This window comes from Rosa rugosa, chromosome 4, assembly GCF_958449725.1.
Source record: "Rosa rugosa chromosome 4, drRosRugo1.1, whole genome shotgun sequence".
In the NCBI taxonomy this organism is placed as follows: Eukaryota; Viridiplantae; Streptophyta; class Magnoliopsida; order Rosales; family Rosaceae; genus Rosa; species Rosa rugosa.
The window spans coordinates 4,942,144-4,963,904 of NC_084823.1; the positions used below are offsets into that span (position 1 = coordinate 4,942,144).

General features: G+C 40.7%; 1 protein-coding gene and 1 long non-coding RNA gene across 2 annotated transcripts; both read right to left on the reverse strand.

The window, feature by feature from the left end:
* Positions 1–10,891: 10,891 nt before the first annotated feature.
* Positions 10,892–21,547, reverse strand: LOC133743022 (uncharacterized). Its single transcript, XR_009862861.1, has 5 exons — positions 21,148–21,547; positions 19,846–19,946; positions 19,681–19,746; positions 12,558–12,751; positions 10,892–11,117 (listed from the first exon to the last, which is right to left on the reverse strand). It is a non-coding gene; the product is annotated as an uncharacterized LOC133743022 (long non-coding RNA).
* On the reverse strand, positions 16,645–18,751 carry LOC133743018 (uncharacterized). Its single transcript, XM_062170756.1, has 2 exons — positions 18,618–18,751; positions 16,645–18,289 (listed from the first exon to the last, which is right to left on the reverse strand). Exon 2 carries the CDS (start codon positions 18,286–18,288, stop codon positions 17,533–17,535), a length of 756 nt encoding a protein of 251 aa, XP_062026740.1. The 5' UTR covers position 18,289; positions 18,618–18,751; the 3' UTR covers positions 16,645–17,532.
* Positions 21,548–21,761: the final 214 nt, after the last annotated feature.

The window sequence follows — 21,761 nt, forward strand, 5'->3', positions numbered from 1 at the left end:
CACCACCAATGGTGTCGGGGCCGGGCTGCTCTTCTTCCTTTCATCATGCTTAACAACTTTCATAACTAGCACGAAGTCTGAAAATGACCGGAAGGGGTCGAAAATTACCTTGAACAGTATGAAGGTGGCCGGAATTTTCCAGAAACCGGCGAGAAACTGCAGAAAACGGCGAGCTCCAATTCGACGTAAAAACGTCAATTTAAGGCTTCGATTCCTTCTGAAGAGTTGTTAAGAAACTCAAGAAGAACTCACTGGTTCAAGAATCACAGAAAAATATGGTCTGTAGCTCGAGATATACCGATCGAAAGCTTCGGTGGTCGGAAAAATTCCAGAATTTTGCAGAATCCGGCAAGGCTCGATTTCGACGTCAAAGCTTCAATTTCAGGCCTCGATGCCTTCTAGAGAGTTGTTAATAACATCAAGGGGAACCCACTGGAAAAAGAATCAATCAAAACGATGCACTACAGCTCGAGATATACCGATCGAAAGATTTTCGTTTCGGATTGAAAACTTACCGAGCTCCGACGAACGTGAAACCGGTCACTCTAGGTGCAATCCTCCTAGTATGATGATCAGCAGGTTGAGGGGAGTTCATGGAGCCAAGGATCGGAAGTTTTGGTGGCCGGAGCTAGGAGAAAACCGGCGTTGACCAAAATCGAGCTTAAATCGGACCGGGCTTGCCGCCGCCGCTACAGGCCGCACCGCCGTGAAAGGCTGCCACAGACAGGTGCGCAAGGACCATACGAAGCCAATGGAAGAAGTTTGGTGAGGATCGGTGGCCGGAGGAGGAAGAAATCGTCGATCGAAGTTTTGGAGGCGATTTCCGGCGGGGAACTAAAATCGCAGCAGATTTTCCAATTTTGGAAAAATCTGTTTTTATTTTTGGAAATTTCCAAAAATGGAAGCTTTATACTAAATTGGAAACTTTTTCAAAAAATCATAACTAATTCATACGAACTCCGATTTTTGCGTTCCGCATATGCACGCGATCGTATCCACGAGCTCTACAACTTTCATGAAGAAAGTTTTCCCAAATTTTGAACGTATAAAAAGTCAACTTTCGCGAGCCCCTAAATAACGTTCGTTTTTTCGAAAATTAATCGTTCGAACTAATTCCACAACTTCTCCGAGCCTCGTACTCGCTCCCACTATCGTGAAATCATTTCTAAAAATCCACGGAATTTAATTTGGATTTTTCGGGGTATTACAGTTGATACGAGCATAAGGGTTTATGAGATAAAAAGTGATAATCTTGCTGCCGTGTTTGTTGTCAATGAGCAAAACATCGAGGGAGTTGTCATCGGCGTGAGGGAGAGGAAACGACATGGAGGTAGAGGCGGAGGCTACGACGTTGACCTTGCCCTCGTTTTCCTGGTTGTGGATCTTGTAGGTGGGCAGAGATGCAGGGAAGAAGGCGAATTTTGAGGGTGTGTACATAGACTCCTATTTATGGCATGTACGACAGAGCCTTTGAATCTATGGTTTTACGATTAAAAGATGCTTCTGCTTCTCTCAAAATCTCACTTGAATTTGGCTTCATACAGATCTTAATTCTTGTCTCAGTTGACCCATCTTTCTGAAATACACTTTACCAATGTGTAGAAAGTCAGAACTTGTGACATTTGAACAAACTAGGCAATTCTAGCTGTGAAAGAGTCATCCAGAAGAATGTTTGGAGGTTTAGGCTTAGTTTGGCATTGCTGTGCTGTGAGCATAAGTGCTTTTAGTTCTGCTGTGGCTAGAATTGCTTTTGGTATTGCTGTGAGGAAAAGTAGTTAAGTGTTTGGTAAATTATTTTTCAAAAATGGCTGTGAGAATAAAAAGTAATTAATGTTAATTTTTAAAGATAACGAACATAACTTTTTTGTGATTGTGATAATCAACGTAATTAAACATTCTTTTCATCTTTATCTCTCTATGGTCGAGATCCATACCCAGGAGTCCAAGACCATTCTATTTTCTAATCACTCCCCAGCAACCATTTCAATTCATGAGTTACCCACTCAATTTGCTGGAAAGAAATGGGATGAATTTGCAGATTGTTCATAAAGGGAGAGAGAGGGGCAAAAGAAGATGCACGATCAATTAAATTGCAGACCTCAGGGAGGCGAGGCAGAGGGAGGAGAAGAGAGAGGTGAAGCTTTAGGCGATGGTGTGGAAGTCCCTCTCGATGACTTCGAGAGCTCTGAAAGTTTGAATGGTCTGGTTCAATAGGGGTTTTGAGTCAAACCGGTGAGGATTGGCTTTGAGATTGAGGTGTCGGAGCTCGCCGGATATAGCGTCTCAGCTTGTCTTCCTCCGTCTTCTTCCCGCTGTCTGTGGGTTTGTGTCCAAATTATTGAATCTTCAGTGATTTTGCAGTCTCTGTGGGTTTATGTCAAAATCTTGATTTTCACCTTCTGTCTGCAAAAGCCATTTTGAAAAGCTACAAATTGTAGCTTTTGAAAACCTGCTGTTGGGAGAAGCTAGAGTGACCAAAAGCAGCTTTTTAAGATTTTACCAAACACCTTGGATTAGACCCAAAAGCGCTTTTGCACCTTAGGAAGCAATGCCAAACTAAGCCTTAATGTTACAACTTATGGGTTTAGCTGCCGTACTTCTCATGCAAATACAAGAGCCCTCTTGCAGTCTCCAAGGCTATTTGACTCCTCAGCTACCAGTTTGGCCGGAACTCTCTTATAAACTCAAACACAATCATTCTGTGCTCCCATTGCAAAATCGTATTAGCTGAATTAAATTTCTGATGCATTCTGCAAATTGGCCTCAATTGGGTTTTGAATTCAATCTTTTGAGCAGCATCATCATGTTCTAAAAACTCTTATAAACATTGCGAAAGCTCCACGATCATTGAGTGAGGACAAGATGATAGGCTTCAGAGGATTGAAATGGGTTTTGGCTTTTGGGGTTTAAGGTGATTGGGAGTACCCACTAAAAAGTTAGTTTGGGGTTTTGTGTTTTGTTTAGCTGGAAGTGTGTAAGGTGAGGTCATGAGTGAGTTGGGTTTGTGAGAGTAGTGCAGACTGCAGTTAACGGTGTTATTGAAACCATGTACTAAAAGTAGGTCGAGATTACAAGTTCATGTACCGTTTTGATTTGTTTGAAAGAAAATGTACCGAACTTCGGAGCGGGCCATTTGTTGGGTATTGTTGTTAAAATTTTTCCCCCTTTTTAAGTGATGGATTTAAAAAAGAATTCATTTTGTAATTAAAGGAGAGACTTTTAGAAAGTACATGAACTTTTCGCCACTGATAATTAAGATACCTGAACTTAGATATATAATATATCGGTATTTGGACTAACAAACCCGACCCAATTATTGTACCTACCATTAACGACTCCGTTAGTTAGCAGGTCACCTGGTATATTTTCAAGGGTAAAGTTGTCTCTAGGCACCCATCTCTCTCTCTCTCTCTCTCTCCCCTTCATATGTTCTCTTCTTCTTCTTCTTTTTTTCAGTTAAAAACTGGTACAGACAAAACACGACAACAAGATCACATATAAATATATAGTGCTTATCCATACAATGTTCTTTTTTTTTTTTTTTCTGACTCCCCTCACCCTAGCTCCCTCTTTTTGAGTCCTCGGCGTTGGGCCAGAAAACCACGCCTGGAAACTCTGTGTCCATGGAGATCATCTTGTATTGGTCAATTACGGATCGAATCTTTTCGAACTCCTCTTCTGATATCAATAAATTATAAATCTAAGTACTCATAAAATATATAGGGATATTTTCAAATATATATATATATATATATATATATATATAGTTAAATTACAAAATGACAAAGTGGTGTTAACTCAATGGTTAGAGCACTAACTACCTCAGATCGATCGAGGTCATGGGTTCGAGTCACCGTTAGGGTTGGAGTGAAATCCTTTGAAAAAAAAAAAAATAGTTGAACTTAGGGGTGTACTAAATGAGTGATGTAAAAATGATCTCCCAAAGCTTTTAGGGTGGAAAAATGAGACTGTGGCTCTCTCAAAAACCCAGCCGCCCGGGCTATGGTTCCCTATTCCGGCGACCACCTCTGGTCTCCGCCCTAAGTGGCGACTGGTTCTCCACGCTCTGCGGTCTAGTACCCGCACTCCAACGCCGCTTTTTTCAAGCGACCGCTCAACCATGCCCAACTTCTCGACCACGGGAACTCGTTGAGAATAAAGGGGATTGTCAGGCAGATCTAATCGGGATCGGGAATTGGAGCACTTGGGATTCGGGTGTGCGAATAGACCGAAGAGAGGGCGACTCAAATCTCCGGTTGATCACACTGGAAACTTGAAATCTCAGCGGGCCGGGCATGGAGATCTGGTCGGATTTGTAAGGGCTAGCTTGATGGCTGAGGCGGCGCGTCATTATGCATCGCCTGAGAGCAAGGCGATGACAGGCATGGAATGGCAGGCCAGTCTTGCTATGAATTTGCTGCCTGAGGTTGTGAGGAAGATCATAACGTGGAGCGTTGAGGCGGCCCACGAGTTTGACCGTACAGCTTTGGAGGAAACGACGGTGCGGTATGCGGACGGGAGAGGCAGCGATGGTGAGGCTGCAGGTTGGGTGCCCAAATCACTTTTGGGGCCCAAGGTTGTGTTCAGGCCCAAATCCATATGGGTGCCCAAAAATAGCACAGTTTTGGGGCCTAAGTGCCGATGGGCTTGGAAGTTGACTCAGCTATGGGCTCTATGCTCAACTCGGGCTATTTCATGGGCCCAATTGATGGACTCCAACTCTCTAGGGTATCATATTTGGGATCCTGGAGGTTTACTCAAACAGAATCTGAGTATGTTTGGCATTAGTGACATTATTGAATATTCTGGAATAGTACTGAATGAGGATTCAAGCTATTCTATAATGGCGGAGCATGACACGTCGAATGAGTGGACCTATCTCTATGTACCACCGTGGATACTACCACATCTTCTTGATCTGTCTGTAGATGGCAGCAGAAGGGTATGTAATGGCCACTCTGGCCTTAGGCTACAACAAATTTCTAGAAATTTGATAACACTCCACGAATGCTATCTGGATGTGTTACGATATGATTGTAACCCAACTCTATTGAGTTTCTATCTATAAAGTTATTTCATTGATTCAAAAAAAAAAAAAGAGTGATGTATTAAATAAGGGGTCTGTATTAAGTACTTAAGGATGTATAAATAAAATTGTCATATATGTGATCACAAAAAATTATTTAATTAATGTAAATAATCATTGAAATTGAAATCTTTTCAAGCGGCATGACCCTCCACAAAGAACCAAGCTAGAGTTGAAGTGGCATGGCCCTCCCTAAAATTTTTAAAAGTAATAATGCAAATTAAATAAGGAGAATGAAATTTACACTCTTTAATTAGCAATCAACACTTCTTCTTCTTTTCTTTTTTGGTTAAAATTCTTATAACATGATAAAATTTAAATTACTTAAAATTGAAACATGCAGTGTGGATTATAAAATGTAGAGTGTGGATTTTATTCCTCTTAAATAATTCACAGATATAAATAGTACAACAAATTTCATTTTACTAGCTCAATATAATATGTTCTATAATAGAGTATTGGTTTTGTTTTATAGGACCACACCTACCACTCCACTTCACTTATTCTACAATGCAAGTGAGTATTGATCTTGTAATTTTCAGACTGTAAATTATTCTGAATAACTAAAAAACCACAACTAAATAATAATATTGAGTCAATATTTAAGCGATTCAACACAATTAATTAAATGAAATAGAATTTACAAATATTCGCCCTTATCCAAGGGAAGAAAACACAACACGGCTACCTACTACCACAAAATTGCCACCTTCGGCCCTCACTCTTTTGGCACTTCGTACTCTATAGGCATGTGTTTGATGTTGCAAAAATATGGTCCAAGCCATCGACGGCTGATCAAAATTCGACTATATATCATCCTCAAGGTGTTTGGTATTTGTCCGCCTCATCAAAATGTGAGGTCTTAAAATTGGTCGTAAGAGGTCTCGTACGTACATTGATTTGGACAGCACCAGTGGTTGTTGTTGGTTACTTGGTTGTGGATTTATGTAGTAATAGGGCCAAGGCAAACTCTCCATCAACTGCTTTCGCTTTTGCAGATATAGGTTCATATCAACACCAACAATAACAGTCCGGTACGTTTCGTATTCACCACCGTGCCCCATGTACGTTTGACCAGATTCGTCACCTTTTCGATCTTCTTTTCGATTACCAAATTTGCCACCCTTTTCTAAGAACATAGTGTTAGCCATCTTCGTTTCAAGAAACATGAGGGTCGTATTGGTAAAGTAATTTTATTATTCGAATATCCCATTTGAGATACTCACTTAAGAATTATTGATTCTTTCTCACAACTCAAAAGTAAGACTTCGAATGCATTATTTAGCGGTTTCTAAAATTAACAAGATAAATATTTAACAAAATACTAAATAAGGGCCCTTTCAATTAGAAATTCAACTTTTTGTTCATATTAAGGGATTACATATGATATGAAGTTCCCTCTTTAATTAATCATATTTCGACAGTCCAACAGTACTAGTACAACTAGTAGGTCTACACATATAGATCATTAATGTAAAATATCAACTGAAATGGAAATTTTTAAGACATTAATAATTGTGATTTATTATTGTAAATATTATTTTTCTATTGGAGGGACGAGTAATGATATCTAACATTTCTCTAGACATTTTACGAGGTGTTACCATTCAACTTGGGTTAAGTGCAGTGATAATCGTGAAATCGTGATTAATCATTGTGAAAATTCTTATCTCTACTGAGAAAGTAATTAATGGTGTAAAATACATTAGCATCTCTCTAAACTTTAAACGAGGCGTTGTTACTGTCGCCTAATCTTTATTTATAAATAAGAAAGTGAAGACTATATATACTTGACCCGAGTAATTAAGATATATGCATACATGTAATAAATTCATAAACCCTAGCCTAAACCCTGCTTCACCAGATTGAACGCTCGACACGCTAAAGTCTTCTTGGATAAAATAATTCCAAATCTAGGGGCTTAGTTCACAATATATGTATCAGATTTAATTGTTTGGTGAAGAAGAGATCGAAGGGAAGGTATCCATTTGAAATGATCGATCGACTTTATGCATGTACTAGATGAGTGCAGTCTAGATAAAGCGTTCTAGGTTTCCCAAAATTTATGAACTCATTTAATCAAGATAACATATTTTATCACTATCTCTATTTAATCTAATCGGTTGGGATGAGATATATGAGGTGGGTATTTCATAAATGAAATGAAAGCAAAGGTTACCCCATATGAGCTGATTGCAACCGAATTTTCTTGTCGATGACAGTGCTCTATTTTCCTTGGTTATAATCTGTACAGGTATCACATCTATCGATCTCTACATTGAAATTTAGCATATGGCCAGTTAAGCATACTCAATATGTGCCTACCTACTACGTAACCTATATCAAATTATCAATCATTATTAGGAACACACAAGGAAAAGCATGCGACCTTGCCAAACTAGGAGTCATTATATCTGATTAGAATTTTACAACTAGGCTGAAGCTGATGCCTCCAAAGGCTGAGGAAGATATTAGTTTACTAATTTTGGGGTTAGCCTTACTGGTGACCCCGAAAATATCTAATGTTGATTATGACAGTGTTATTTGTAGTACTTTTGATTAAAACTCTATCTTCTCGCGTTCTTCTATTGCATGCCCACCCTTACTTCTAATGCAGAACGGATGGCAATCCGATTTGAAGAGCAGGTTGATCGTGCAAAAGGGGGAAAACGAAAGTTACTAGTAGCCACGCCATAGCTTGGTGTCCGATTGGAGCGTGCCATAGCTTTCCGGAAAGGGAATTGCGCCAGGAACAAAACTCGTCGCTACGCCACGACGTGTGGGCTTTTTCGGGCTTTCGGGGTCGTTTAGGCCCTCAAAAATGCAATTTACTGTTTTTTAAGGACTTTCGGTTTCCTAGTTGGTTTTGGGTTTGTTTTATTTTTACCCGTGGGCTTTAGGGTTTCATTGTTAGTCGTCCTAGGGTTTTCTTTTCTCATATATAAGCAACCTTAAACGGCTGCAGAACTATCTTTTATCATATTATCAATCAAATTGAGATTATTCTCTTTTATCTCTGGTGGACTCCAGAAACTTTGTTTTAGGTTTATTGCTTGTAAACCTAGGTGATCTTTTCCGATTGCGTCAACTTCAATTACGTACGAATGGATCGATCCTTGTATAGAATTGCATAAGAAAGACTAAAAAAGAAAGGAAGGGTTGGCAACTTTTGGAGAAACGAAGGGTTGCCAAAACCATAGGGCCGCTGCCATGCAAATCCAACAAATTAGGTAATAGATATACACACAAATTAGGTCTTCATATATTTCCACTCCTGATATTGCTCATCCACATTCTCTAAAACTAATTATTTATGTTGTGTTTGTCACGAGCAGAACTATATATATAATCATGAGAAAAATTCAGCTACCGTCCCCAAACTATGTTGTCAAGGCCAATTTGATACCCGAACTCTCAAAAGTATCAATGTGATACCCAAAGACGTATTTTGACATCAACGTGATACTTCCGTCAAAAATCTCTAACGGCGCTGTCTGTTTGCTGACGTGGCAAGCACGTGGGTCCCATGTGATATTTTTATGAAGGGTAAAATCGTCTTTCTCTACTAATTATTTAAAAAAAAAAAAAAAACAGATCGAGCTCTCTCTCTCTCTCCCTCTCTCCCCCTTTCCCAATCTGATCCTCTCTCCTTTCTATCACAATTGATTATTTTCTGGGAATGGATTTGTGGATTTGTGAGCTCTCTCTAAACCATGGCCGCTTCCTCCTACCCGGAAACCCAGACCTTCTCTCATCCATATGTAATCTCATGCCCATCCGCCTCGAATCCACCAACTACTTCATCTGGTCTCATCTCATGACCACCATCTTCAACGCCCACGGCCTCCCGTCGCAATCAATCTCACCTCACATCGCAATCAATCACAGCTGCTTCTTCGATTCTCGATAGCTTTGATTTCTAGGGTTTATGATTTGGTTGAGGTGAGGCCACGGAGACTGGCTCGAAGGGAGAGAAGACGAGAGCTCAGGCTCAGGATGGTGAGATCAGAACCAAGCGCAAAATGAAGACTCGTTCGCAGTTGGAAGTTCTTGAGCAAGCTTATGCAGGTTTCTGGATTTTTTATTTGAGAATTTTTTTATTTATTTTAGTGGAGGATAGTGTAATGAGAATGAGAATGTGTGTGTGTGTTTTGGATTTTGATTTAGCTGAGCAATACCCGTCGGAGGCAGTGAGAGCTGAGCTGTCGGCGAAATTGAATCTTTCCGATCGACAACTACAGATGTGGTTTTGCCACCGGAGATTGCAGGACCGTAAGCCGACACCAACGACCGGGAAGTGGCAGAGGAAGGACTCTCCGGCTGGAACGACTGGAATGGTTTATGAGGAAATGGCGGGGAGTGAGCCGTCGCTGTTGCCGCCGCCGCAGCAGTTGATAATAGAGGCTCGAGCTGTTGCTTTTGTGGAGGCGCAGCTGGGGGAGCCATTCAGGGAGGATGGGCCATACTGGGCTTGGAGTTTGATCTGTTGCCACCGGGTGCATTTGGTTCCGTCGTCATTAACGCCACGCTGTCCTTGTCGGCGCTGCCGCACATCATCGACTCCGAACGTCCAGGGACCTGTGGCTGAGGCTGGAGCGGCGGTTCACGTCGATGTCGGATTGGAGAGGATGATGGCAGCATTGGTGACGGTTTTGGGCGGAGGAGAAGGAGAGGAGAGAGAGAGAAGAAGAAGAAGAAGACTGAGGTTGAAGAAGAAGCAGAAGCCATTTTTCTTTGATTTCTTGGGCGAAGGAGAAGGAGCGGAGCTTGCGGTGGTTTGGCTAGAACAAAATCCCAGAAGAAGAAGAAGAAGAAAAAAGAAATGAAAAGAAAAAAAAAATGAATTAACAAAAAAAATGGTAAATTGGTCATTTCACTTTTTTTTTTTTGCCCACATGCTTGCCACGTCAGCAAACAAATGACGCCGTTAGATATTTTTGACGGAAGTATCACGTTGATGTCAATATAGGTCTTTGGGTATCACATTGATATTTTTGAGAGTTCGGATATCAAATTGGTCTTGGCAGCATAGTTTGAGGACGTGGGCTGAAATTTTCTCTATAATCATCTATCCGCAACTTTGATCACAACACGTGTTTGAATAGGGAGTTTAAAAATGCATGCATGCATGGTTAATCATTATGAATTAATATACATAATTAATGCTTTCAAAAATTCCATGTACACTATACTGGTGTATGAATTACGTGAAAATTGAATAATACATCTGACAATTAAAAATGTAGTGTACTAGAAAAAGTGTCCGCGCGTTGCTGCGTGTTAGGGGCCGCACTTGTAATGCCGCAAGCAACCTTGTCCAGGGTCATTAGTTAAGCCTTTGGTTGGTTTGCTTGCGTGCTAGGGTTGTTTTGGTAATTTACAAATTATGTAATTTATTTTATTTAGCAATTAGTCTCCTCGGCCTTTTTCATGTTTCCTCCTGCCAAGTTCATGTAAGGCCGATATGCTCTATAGGGAGGGGTTCCTAGTCGGCATAGTTTGGACTACGGAACTAGTATAGGTAAGCACATGTACTTTTGCCTCCCTTACCGTCTTACCATCAATAAAAGAGGAATTATTCAATCATCTGTGCCCCGTGAGATTGCTCTTTGATCTTTCCTTTCGATTATTCATTGTTCTTCGTGGTTGCCCCAACATTCATATAATTGTGTTCTTGCTTGTCACTAGCACTATTTTAATATCGTGTGGCTTTCATTGTTCCTTGCAAGGTACTCACTTGGCTGACTTGCTTGCTAGCAAGTGCCGCACGGTCCGCTTTGCGCATTGCAAAGTTCGGCCCGTGACACTGCGGAAGGGTTTGGTTCTTTTTTCATGAATTTTACACGCAATAGACTGATAGTTTGACAAAAACAGAAAGTTCTAGTCCAGCTATAGAACAATTGATGAGTACAAAAAGGAAAAGAAATGCAAAGTAACAACCACCAAATACTGGGGGAGAAAATGCACCTATGTTACTAATAGCCTCCTCAAGTTGGAGTTGATATCAATGCTTCTCATTTGCTTCAATTTCCTACAAAAGATGATGTTGGTAATCAGATCAAAAGTCAACAAATGTTGTAATGTTGAAATAAAGTAGAACATGGTAACGGCACTATCAAGTTAAAGGTGCAACCCCCTACGGCAGAATTCTTAATTAGCAGAATTCTTACTCTTTAGAAGGTGACTTGCACATCCCATCTGCAACTACACTCCCAGTTACTGACTTATTAAGTATTGTTTTTGCCCATCAGCAACATGTAAAGCTTTTTTTAAAAAAAAGGGTTCTCTCTGATTTACAGCTACATATTACTGAGATAAAGAAATGGCAGAAAGAATTCATGACACCTAATGGTCGTAATCTAAGCACGAATACAAATAACACAAATGGTGAAACATAACAAAAGATCATCTCTTTCACACTTTATCCCAGCAAGTGGAGCTAATCACAATCTACTACAATCCCAGAACAGATTTTCCAATAAGAAAGGTTCTTTCCAAACAAATCAATAGATTAACAACAGATGGGATAAACCCAGAAAAACTCTCACACACAATAGTGAACTTCTGTTGATTAACCAAGAGCAAATACTTTCATCACTTTTGAAGCAGCAAAGCTTCAAATCGAAGAAGTAAAGCAAAGCCTTATACAAAGTAAACCATGAAAACAAATAAAGTCTACTGGCATATGTAGTTTGTAACCCTCACTGATAGAGGCAGTAGTACTAATATTAGATATAACAAAATAAAAAATAAAACAAATTAATTAATTAAAAAAAAAACACCATTATATGAAGGAACACAGTTTTCTAGCAGCAAGAGAAAATTCCATCATTATATAAGCTCCTTGGCTCTGCTTTTTATGAAACTTAATATCCATCTAAGAGATAATCTATAAGTGACAATCAACATTGTCCTGTTCAGCTTGTGATTGTAGAGATAAACATGAACAACTGATCGCAGAATATCAACCTTGATATTATGTAATAATATCAACCTTGATATTATGTAATAATATCAACCTTGATATTATGTAATAATATCAACCTTGATATTATGTAATAATTCAACTTATTACAGTTTATAGCTTTAAGAAATATATAAATAGCTGCTTTTTATTCCGTGGAATAAGAAATTGACATGAACATCAAAAAATTGGCATTATCCTTCAAACTTGATAACAGCATATAGCATTTTAATTTGACCATCCATATTTGAGTTTGTTCCCAACACTTCATCATCTCAGTTTCCCCCTTCTGTAGAAAATAACTTTAGATGTTGATTTTTAAAATCAAAGTATTCAACAATATTATGAAGAGAAAACATAAGTAACAAACATATAAAACACTCATTTACGTTACAAAACAATCAATTACATTAACAGAACCCTGGCATGTAAAGCAAATATCTTCATCATCATATATCCAAGTATGTTGATCCATTGCCAGTGGCCTATCATGAGGTTAGTGCATACCTGTTTGAAGATTGCGGAAAACTTAACAGATCTCGCATCCTCTTTGCAGCAGCGGCTTCCCTACGTGATGCATCTTGCTGCTGCTTCTTAATTGTATTAAAATGTTTATCTCTGTCTTTCTCCTTCGAAGTGGTTGGTTGCAGACTGCCTTTCCTCAAGTAATACTGCTCGACCTCGTTCACTCTTTTCTCAAGCTGCAAATCCACCACAAACTAATCAATCCAAGAAATGCAAAACTGTATAATTGAAGAATAAATCATAAAGACAACTGTTTAAATAGAGATATATAATAGCTGACAAAAAAGACGACAGTAGCTATAATTATTGGCACATATGCTAATAATTAATAAATTGTTGTAGAGAAACTGAAATTGAGAGGAATTTGATGTGTATTCTCATTGATAATAGGGGCCTCTTTATATAGAGGATTACAATGCATAGAATCTCAATCATACAAGGAAAGTAATTCTACATTGATTAGGATTCTAGATCCTTCTAATTAAATCCTATTACCACTAGGTCAAGTAACCTAGAGTTTGGGCTAAACACAAATTAGGTTTTCCTTGAACACTCCCCCTTGTGTTGCCCAAACGCGGTGCTTCTCTCGTTGCCTCATTAAAAACCTTGCCGAGTAACAAAAACCCAGTGGGACAAAAATAACCTCGGTCGAAGGGGAAAAAGAGTACAACACACCCTTCACGTTTCGAGACCATACATGTAGACATCTCCCCCTGATGTCTGCATCTCCCCCTGATGACTACGGTCATGGGAGTTCGGATAACTTCTGTAAACGATGCTACCAACATGTTTCTTGAAAGTGGAATTTAGGCAATGACTTAGTGAGCAAGTCTGCCACACTGTCCTCAAATCGAACCTAGTTCATTTTGATCTTGTGAGCAAGTCTGTTGTTGCTGATTAAGCTTGGTGTTGTCGCTTTGATGTAGCCTTACTTCATTTGTTCAAAACAAGCTGCATTATCCTAAATGCTCGTAGGCTCATCTATGGTAGACATCAAACCACAATTGTTCGAACATGCGTAATTATGGATCCAATCCATATACATTCACGAATCTCTTCGTGAAGAGCAATAGTCTCTGCATGGTCCGAAGATATAGCGACTAGGGTCTATTCTGTAGACCTCCAAGATATCGCAGTCTTTACCCATGGTGAACACTTAACCAGTTTGGGAATGACCTTTGTGTGGGTCAGAGAGATACCCAGCATCAGCAAAACCTTCCAAAACGCTAACTTCGTTTTGGGATGGGGAGAGGGGACGCAGGCCAGTGTTGGCGGCGTTCCTGGTGTGTGATGGGTCCGAATCCATCATCTCTCTGTAGGGATAGAACAAGCCCATATCAATCGTACATCTCAAGTATTGAAAGATATCTTTTACACCAATCCAATGGCGTCACGTTGGCGCAGAGCTATATCTAGCTAACAAGTTCACAATATATGAGATGTCCGGTCTTGTGCATGGAGCTAAGTACAATAATGCGCATATTGTACTTAACTAGGGCATTTCTGCCCCTAGCGCATCTTCGTCATCATCCTTTGAACGAAGAGGATCCTTTTCAGGATCAAGACTACGGACGATCATGGGGGTGCTTGAAGGTTTGACCTTGTCAAAATGCCTAAGCATCTATCAACACGATGCTCAAGTTCCAAACCGAGACATAATCGTGTTCTCCCAAAATCCTTCATCTCAAACTCGGATTTCTAGTGTTCAGCGGTTTCCCTTAACTCTTTAAGGGCTTCTAATGAAGATCATGTCCAACATGAACCGCGATAGAATCCGAAACTTGTTATGAAAATGCGTGGGCATATCCCTTCCCAATCAAGTAGTCACTTTAGTGAGCGTTTGAACCTCTTTGTAACGCGCTCCGTGGTCTAGAGCCACTTGACTTGAGTAAATGAAGTTCACCATGAACCTTCATGTATATTCCGTATCTAGATCCCCATAGAGATACGTAGTGACCACATTTGTAAGCTGCATGTTCAGTTATTCGAAAACTACCAAACTGACAAGGTAGTGGAGTGCAATGACATCCATTACGAGAGAATATGTCTCATCGTAGTCGATTCCAGGGCGTTTTGTGAGAAGCCTTGCGCCATAAGGCGAGATTGCCATCTCTTTTTCTCATCACGCTTTCTAACGAAGACCCATTAGTCAATAGGTTTTATGTCAGGAGGTGTTGGCATCACTAGCTCAGAAAACCTTCCTCTTCGTTAGAGAATCCATCTTAACCTGGATCGCATCTTTCCATTTGGGCCAAATCTCTCTACGTTGGCATTCATTCATCAACGGAGCGTGGTTCGATATCATCAGACTCAACAAACTCATGCGCAACGAAATGCGCGACTACATCATCAATTATGATGGAGTTTCTATCCCACATCTCATGTACACTAGTGTAAGTTTCATAGAGCTCTATATTCTCAGGAATAGGGTTCTAACGTTGAGGCGTCCCCCAACGATAACCATAACCCGGAAGATACTCATGAGACGGATTTTGAGTGTCGATGATCAAAGGATTGCAATGTGCTAAAGTATCCTTCGAAACCCACGGGCCTCCCATGCATCCTAGCTGGGGCCATGGCCTGTAACGCCAGAGTGCCACTCTCTATGGCGTTGGCGCCATGCCTACCTCTGTGTAGGGTGGCGCTACGTCCTCTCGTAGGGACGTCCATCCTTGCAGGCATGTTTGCAGCATATTTGTGTGATCTCGTCACTTTAACAGGGATCGAGATGAGACATAGTGGGGACAGACTACGACAATTCCTGTCGTTCCTGTTGAACATTCGTGTTCTTATCTCCCCCTAACGACGGGAAGACTGTCTCATCAAAGTGACATCCGCAAATCTAGCGGTAAGGAGATCGCCTAGCAAGGGCATTAAGTGGCGGACGATTGTTGGAGTCTCAAATCCAACTGAGTTGCTCATTCGTCTGTAAGGACCCATTATAGAGCGCTGTGGCGGCGCAATTGGCACATAAATGGCTCACTCAAATGTGGGTAAGTACAAAATACTTGTACCCAGTCACTAGCTGTAACGCAGAGAGACATTGAGTGGCAGTAGGTCGTAGACGAATTAGCATTGCTGCATGCGATATTGCATCACCCCAAGAGGATATAAGGCGGTTGGTGCGCATTACCAATGTCCGGACTACCATCGTAGTCATGTCCGCGAGACCATTTGGGTGTGCTCATGGGAATATGATGTCCAACATCAGTCCCAAATGCAATAACTATCGAAAGTCTTCGATGTAAACTCACTAGCATAGTCAAATCCAATTGACTGAATAGGATGATTCGGGGAGTGAGCCCGTTGTCATATGATGTGTGCTAGGAGTGTTTCATAAGCAGCATTACAAGTGGACAATGGCACAACACGTGACCAGCGTGTTTGCATATCAACCAACATCATGAGATATTTAAACGTCCGCAAGTTGGTGGAATTAGTCCACAGAATCCCTACGGATTCTATGTAAGAACATAATGAGTATTTGCATATCCTTTGCATAGGACGGTCTCAGTCCTAATTTCCCTAAGGAACGGGCTTTGTAAAACGAGCGAGAGGCTTTAGAAGCAACCAATGAGAATTTTGGTTGGGCCTGAGCGTCTGAAACGCATATTGAAGCAAAGTTGGTGACTACATCACCCATCATGGTGTCATGACCATGGGAAGTGGAATCAATGGCGTTATAACCATGGGGATTGACATCCATGGCGTCATGGCCATGGGTAGCGCCATATATGGCGTTGTCACAAGGGACTTGGGCGGCCATATGGCGCCCCAAGACAGCTGCAGCACCAGATGCTACAATTGTTTTGGTCTTGCTAAGTCTAGGAACCAATTTTTGATTCTTGCTTCATTTCGCTCGAGGGTGTCCATATGAAGTCTTTAGTAGACGGATCACCATATCATGACCAGGGTGACTTATCCTGTTGAGACAAAGCCAATATGTGTCTAAATTCAAGAGATCTTCTCTCATAACTTTATTGGATTTAATAGCTCGAATAGTGACATAGAGTCCACTAGAGAGACACATAAACTTCTCTAAGATGCGCCTTTGTTCGCAATCATTAGAGGTATTGCAAAGGAACTCATTTCAGTTCTCTATGGAATCCGTTGGCTATCCTTAGGTGCGAGTTGCCCTAGGAGCGTAGAGAGTTTCTGTGACATTAATCAAGGTGCCATTTGGCAAAGAGACTTGGGCTATTCCATGTCCTTGAATTAATACTGATGGCCCAGCCATCGTAGTCACAAGGTAACATGCTCATGAATCAAAATGGAGTCATAATGAAAAGAACTCAAAATTTTATTCATAAGCCAACGGAGTACATCATTGTCCCTTAATCATTAGGAGAATCTAATCCAAATGCTAGCTAATGCAAAACAATGGTAGTCGTCTAACTTCTTTCGGTAATTCCAAAATAAATGTGACCAGGTGAGTAGAGAGATGTCGGTGGAGCAAGGCTCGCTTAAGTACCACTAATCTCAAAACCTTCCTAGACATCACATTTACGTTGAGTACGCCTACTTTGAAGAAAGACAAAAACATTGGCATCTACTACAAAAATGATATGGCAATTGCCTACATCTCTTGGAAAATAAAGGCTTAAACAGAATTGGCGATCTATTGATCCCAGCCAAATTTGTAGTCTTCAACCCTTTACTCTAGATCATCTTCTTGATCTTCTTGTTCCACATAGTGAGCTTCTCTTGCTTCACAATATGCTTTGTAGGCGGTGACAATTTCTTCACGAGCTCTACAAATGTGTGCCCAATGATCAGACACTCCACATCGGGAACATACATCTCTTTGCTCAAACTCCATTGATTGAGGCGCTTTGAAAGCGTCATTTAGATGGCTCTTAGTGTTGGTGGCGCCACCAACATGGCCAGAGGCGTTGCCTCCCTCTCTCTTTCCACGTTTACCTCTTCGGTTCCGTGTTCGCCTATTTTGGCAGTTACCTTACCAAGTAGAGCGATTATATGGACCAGAACGTCCAAAAGTATCCCTAAGATTAGGGTTTCGCTCTTGGCGCCTTCTCTTTGGGGCGCGACTATAATTAGATTCCGGAATATGCTTTGTTCCCACGGATCTCGAATTATAGTTCTTCACAAGGATGTTGTCATGCTTTTCAGCGACATTCATAGCTCCAATGAGCTCATGAAACCTTGTGATTCGTCTTGCATTAACATCGATTCGATAGTTCTTAGCAACCATCAATGCAGAGACGGGGAAAGTAGAGAGAGTCTTCTCAATCAACATCGCATTTGTGATCTCTTTACCACAGAATTCCATTAAGGATTTAATGCGAAGTGCTTCCGAGTTGTAGTCAAGAACTGACTTGAAATCACAGAAGCGGAGGCTATGCCATCTCACTTCTAGGTCACTCAGCAGGGAGTCACGGACGTTGCCAAATCTTTCTTCGAGTGAGGCCCACAGCTTTCTGGGGTCTTCTTCATTCATACACTCGTACTGGAGCGAATCATCCATATGACGAGTCATTAGGATGATGGCTTTCGCCTTATTTGCCTCGAATGCTGCTCTATTTGCTTCCAAAGCTTGAGCTTGCTCAACAGTTAGCACGTCCTGGCTAGGCTTGAGAATCGTATCCAGGATTCCATTGGCCTTGAGATGCTGGCGGACATCACGAACCCACCTGTGATATCCAGAGCCAGTTGTTCCCAATGGAGCAAAGTCCAATTTGTTCAGGTTACTCATCCTGAAAGAGAACAAGAAATTAGGGTTAGTTTCGGAGCGGAAAAAGCTACCACGAAAACATATAAAATTTCTGAGCGTAGTCGCTTCCAAGAAATTCGATTCCAAGATCGAAACAATGATGTAAGTGGTCGATCATAGATTCTCTACAAACTCTAAGTTTGGAGATCTCAACAAGCTCCAAGCTTGGAGTGAGCACGAACCCCCACAGTTCGGCTATTGGTCTCCCCTATGAAGAAGAAAGGGGGGTAGAAGAAGGGAGGTTGCAAGTCCCCGAGAAAAGAAGAAAAGAATGAAAAACTTCAAAAACAGGAACTTTTAGAAAAGTTTACCTCTTAGGATTGCAGAACACATATGGTCCTTGTCGTAGGATTGGAGACGAGCTTCAGTCCTAGTGCAAGTATGCAGACTTGTAGGATTGCAGTGTGGTAGCGAAGACGCGAGGGTCGCGGAATCGCGGAGTCGCGAGGGCACGAGGTCGCGGTGTCGCGGGGGTCGCGGTATCGTGGGCGTGTCGCGGGGTTGCGAATGTGGACTGTGTCGCAGGGTCGCGGTGTTGCGAGAATGTAGGGCCGCGAGGATGCTGCAGGGATGCCGCGAGGATGCTGCAGGGATGCCGCGAGGTCGCTGCAGGGATGCCGCGATGCCGCGAGGATGCTGCGGGGATGCCGCGAGGTCGCTGGTGAGTCGCGGTCGCAAGGGCAGGCGAGCGCGCTAGGGCAGAAGGCAAGCAGGGCTTGCGGGCGCTGCATGGGCAGCGAGGCTAACCTAGTAGGGTTAGCATTGAGTTGCCACGCGGGGGTTGCGGGGGCAGTAGTAGCGCAGGCAAGATTAATTCGGTGGAGCTTGATCAATTTCTGGGGTTTTGGTTTCTAAAGCTAGGGTTAGGGCTCGTGCTGATAACGTGTTGTAGAGAAACTGAAATTGAGAGGAATTTGCTGTGTATTCTCATTGATAATAGGGGTCTCTTTATATAGAGGATTACAATGCATAGAATCTCAATCATACAAGGAAAGTAATTCTACATTGATTAGGATTCTAGATTCTTCTAATTAAATCCTATTACCACTAGGTCAAGTAACCTAGAGTTTGGGCTAAACACAAATTAGGTTTTCCTTGAACATAAATATAATTAAAACTTTCTCATAGAAATTATCTACATGGTACTTATTCATCTGCTTGTTGTCTAGAAATTTCTCACAGTTAAAGCATATGCTCACTAATCTGAGTTGTAAACTTCTACCAGAAGAGGCTCTAGCATTTTGAGAAGTAATTTTTAAAAATGATGACAGATAACATATGTGTGTACATATGCAGAATTAACAACAATAAGTAAGATATTATCCTAACAAAGAACTTCCCATAACCATTTGTCATTATTCAGAACCTACTCACCCTTCAAATAAAGGAAAAAGTATGATATCCAGGTTATCTAATGCCTCCCTTTTGTCAACGTTGTTCCTGCAAATAGGACAGGTATGAGTGCATAGCAAAAGGTCCAAAAATAAATAATCATCCAAAGTAGAAAGAGCTAGAGGCAAGAGTTATGACCAACTCTACCTCAAGAGAAGGACAACTGCATCAAAGGAAACAAAAAACAACAATCCAAAATTAGAGTCCAAAGCAGTACTGCCACCTAATGTTCCTGTTTATTGAAATCCCTAGCAAATGTAAACAATGTTATGTTACTACAATGAAAACAGAAAACTGAAAGATAAGTTAAAAAAATCTAGATAAAATGCTTCCAAAGGTCATCTCAAACATTCAAAATAAAATGGAATAGTCTGAGCAGATTAACAATTATATACTCGCTTACTGTGAGCCATGCAAAATCAAGACATTCTAAACCATTTGCCGCTTCTGTTTGCAGCATTTCTTAAACACTTTAAGCAATTTCTAACTCATAGGCACTTTCACTAATAGCATAATTCCAAGGATAAGTTACATAATAATATGTGTGGAGGAAGAAGCACACATCAAAAATTAATCTTTATCAACAGAAAAAAACTCAACAAACTAATCCTTCTCCCCTGTTACTTCATTCAGTAAATACTAAATATTTGTTGAAGAAAGAGGTTCTATCCCAACGCAATCAGTCCAGATTCTCAATTTAGGGTTATCGATCAATGTGTGGAAACATAGATTCTCTAGCTGATGCTTTATCAATTGCATGCTCAACATCATGATGCAATTACATGTTCCTTTTTTGATTAGTGAGCATATAGAGTATTTAGTATTTATAATTTGGTGGAGAAGGATTTTTGACGTCAAGTAATATATTTGATCAGTGATGTACCAAGTTTTCATGTATTTGTTACAAAACAATGAAAAACATTTTCTCTGACAACATAGCTTTACTCTCATTGATCGATATATATTCTTCAGATTTTCATATTTCTGCACTAAGTTTTCAGAGTCAAAAACTATACAGTTGAGCTTGAAGTGCTATCAGTTAATATCTGTCTTTCCATCTGGTAAAGAAAACGATGTAGGTCTTTCTCTATTTCAATTCTACATAAAGCAATAGCCAAAGACAGAGTATATACCACAAAAGCAATTACTCCGCGATCACAATCGACCATTAGTTAATAATCACAGTCATAATAATATTCAAAAAGTGGAAATACTATACAAACTGATTCCAAAGTCAAAAACTAAACATGGGTCTGTGACTTTCTGCAAGCATTTACAAACCTTCACATCAATATCAATGAAAAAGTGCAAGCCACAGAAACCCAATTTGCGATCAACTTTCAAAGAGAGATAAGTAAATTCGGGCAAAAGGGAACAAAAGGGTCACAACCCAAATGATAAATCAACATATGAATTTTTACACTGATTTTGAAGAAATCAAGCCAATACCTTTGATAATGAAGAAGATCGTGATGTCCAAAAATGTTGTGCTTTGTCTGTCTTTGACTAACCTCAATTACCCAGTGATTTAAAGAGCTTAAGGGCTCAGCAACATCACCACCCTTCATTTTCTGTCTCATCAGCCCTCCTTGGAGCAGTGAATTTCAAGATCTCCATCACAGAAACACACCCTATTTCTCTCTCTCTCTCTCAATCGTTCTTGATAATTGATCTCTCTGGATTGTTATGTTAGGTAGGTCACGCACAGATCAAAGAGAAAGACCCCGGCTCTCTGGATCGTTCTTGAACCCTCTCAAGATTGTTTCTCATAAGACGTACATCTGTCGGGGCAGAGAGCGAGAGCGAGAGAAAATATCTAGACATTTTAACCCAGATTGAACGGCAGGGATGCAACTGAAGTGAACAGTTGAATGAACAGTGCTAGGAACAGTGATTCGGCTTTAGATGTATGTATAATATCTGTTCAAATTGTAGAAGGCCAGTGTAACATCGTAAGGAGTCAAAGCTTTCGTAAGCAATCAAACCCTTACCAGATTAAGTACGGTATAATAACACCATTGATAACTAAATTCTTCACGGTATATTTTATTATGGGTCATTGA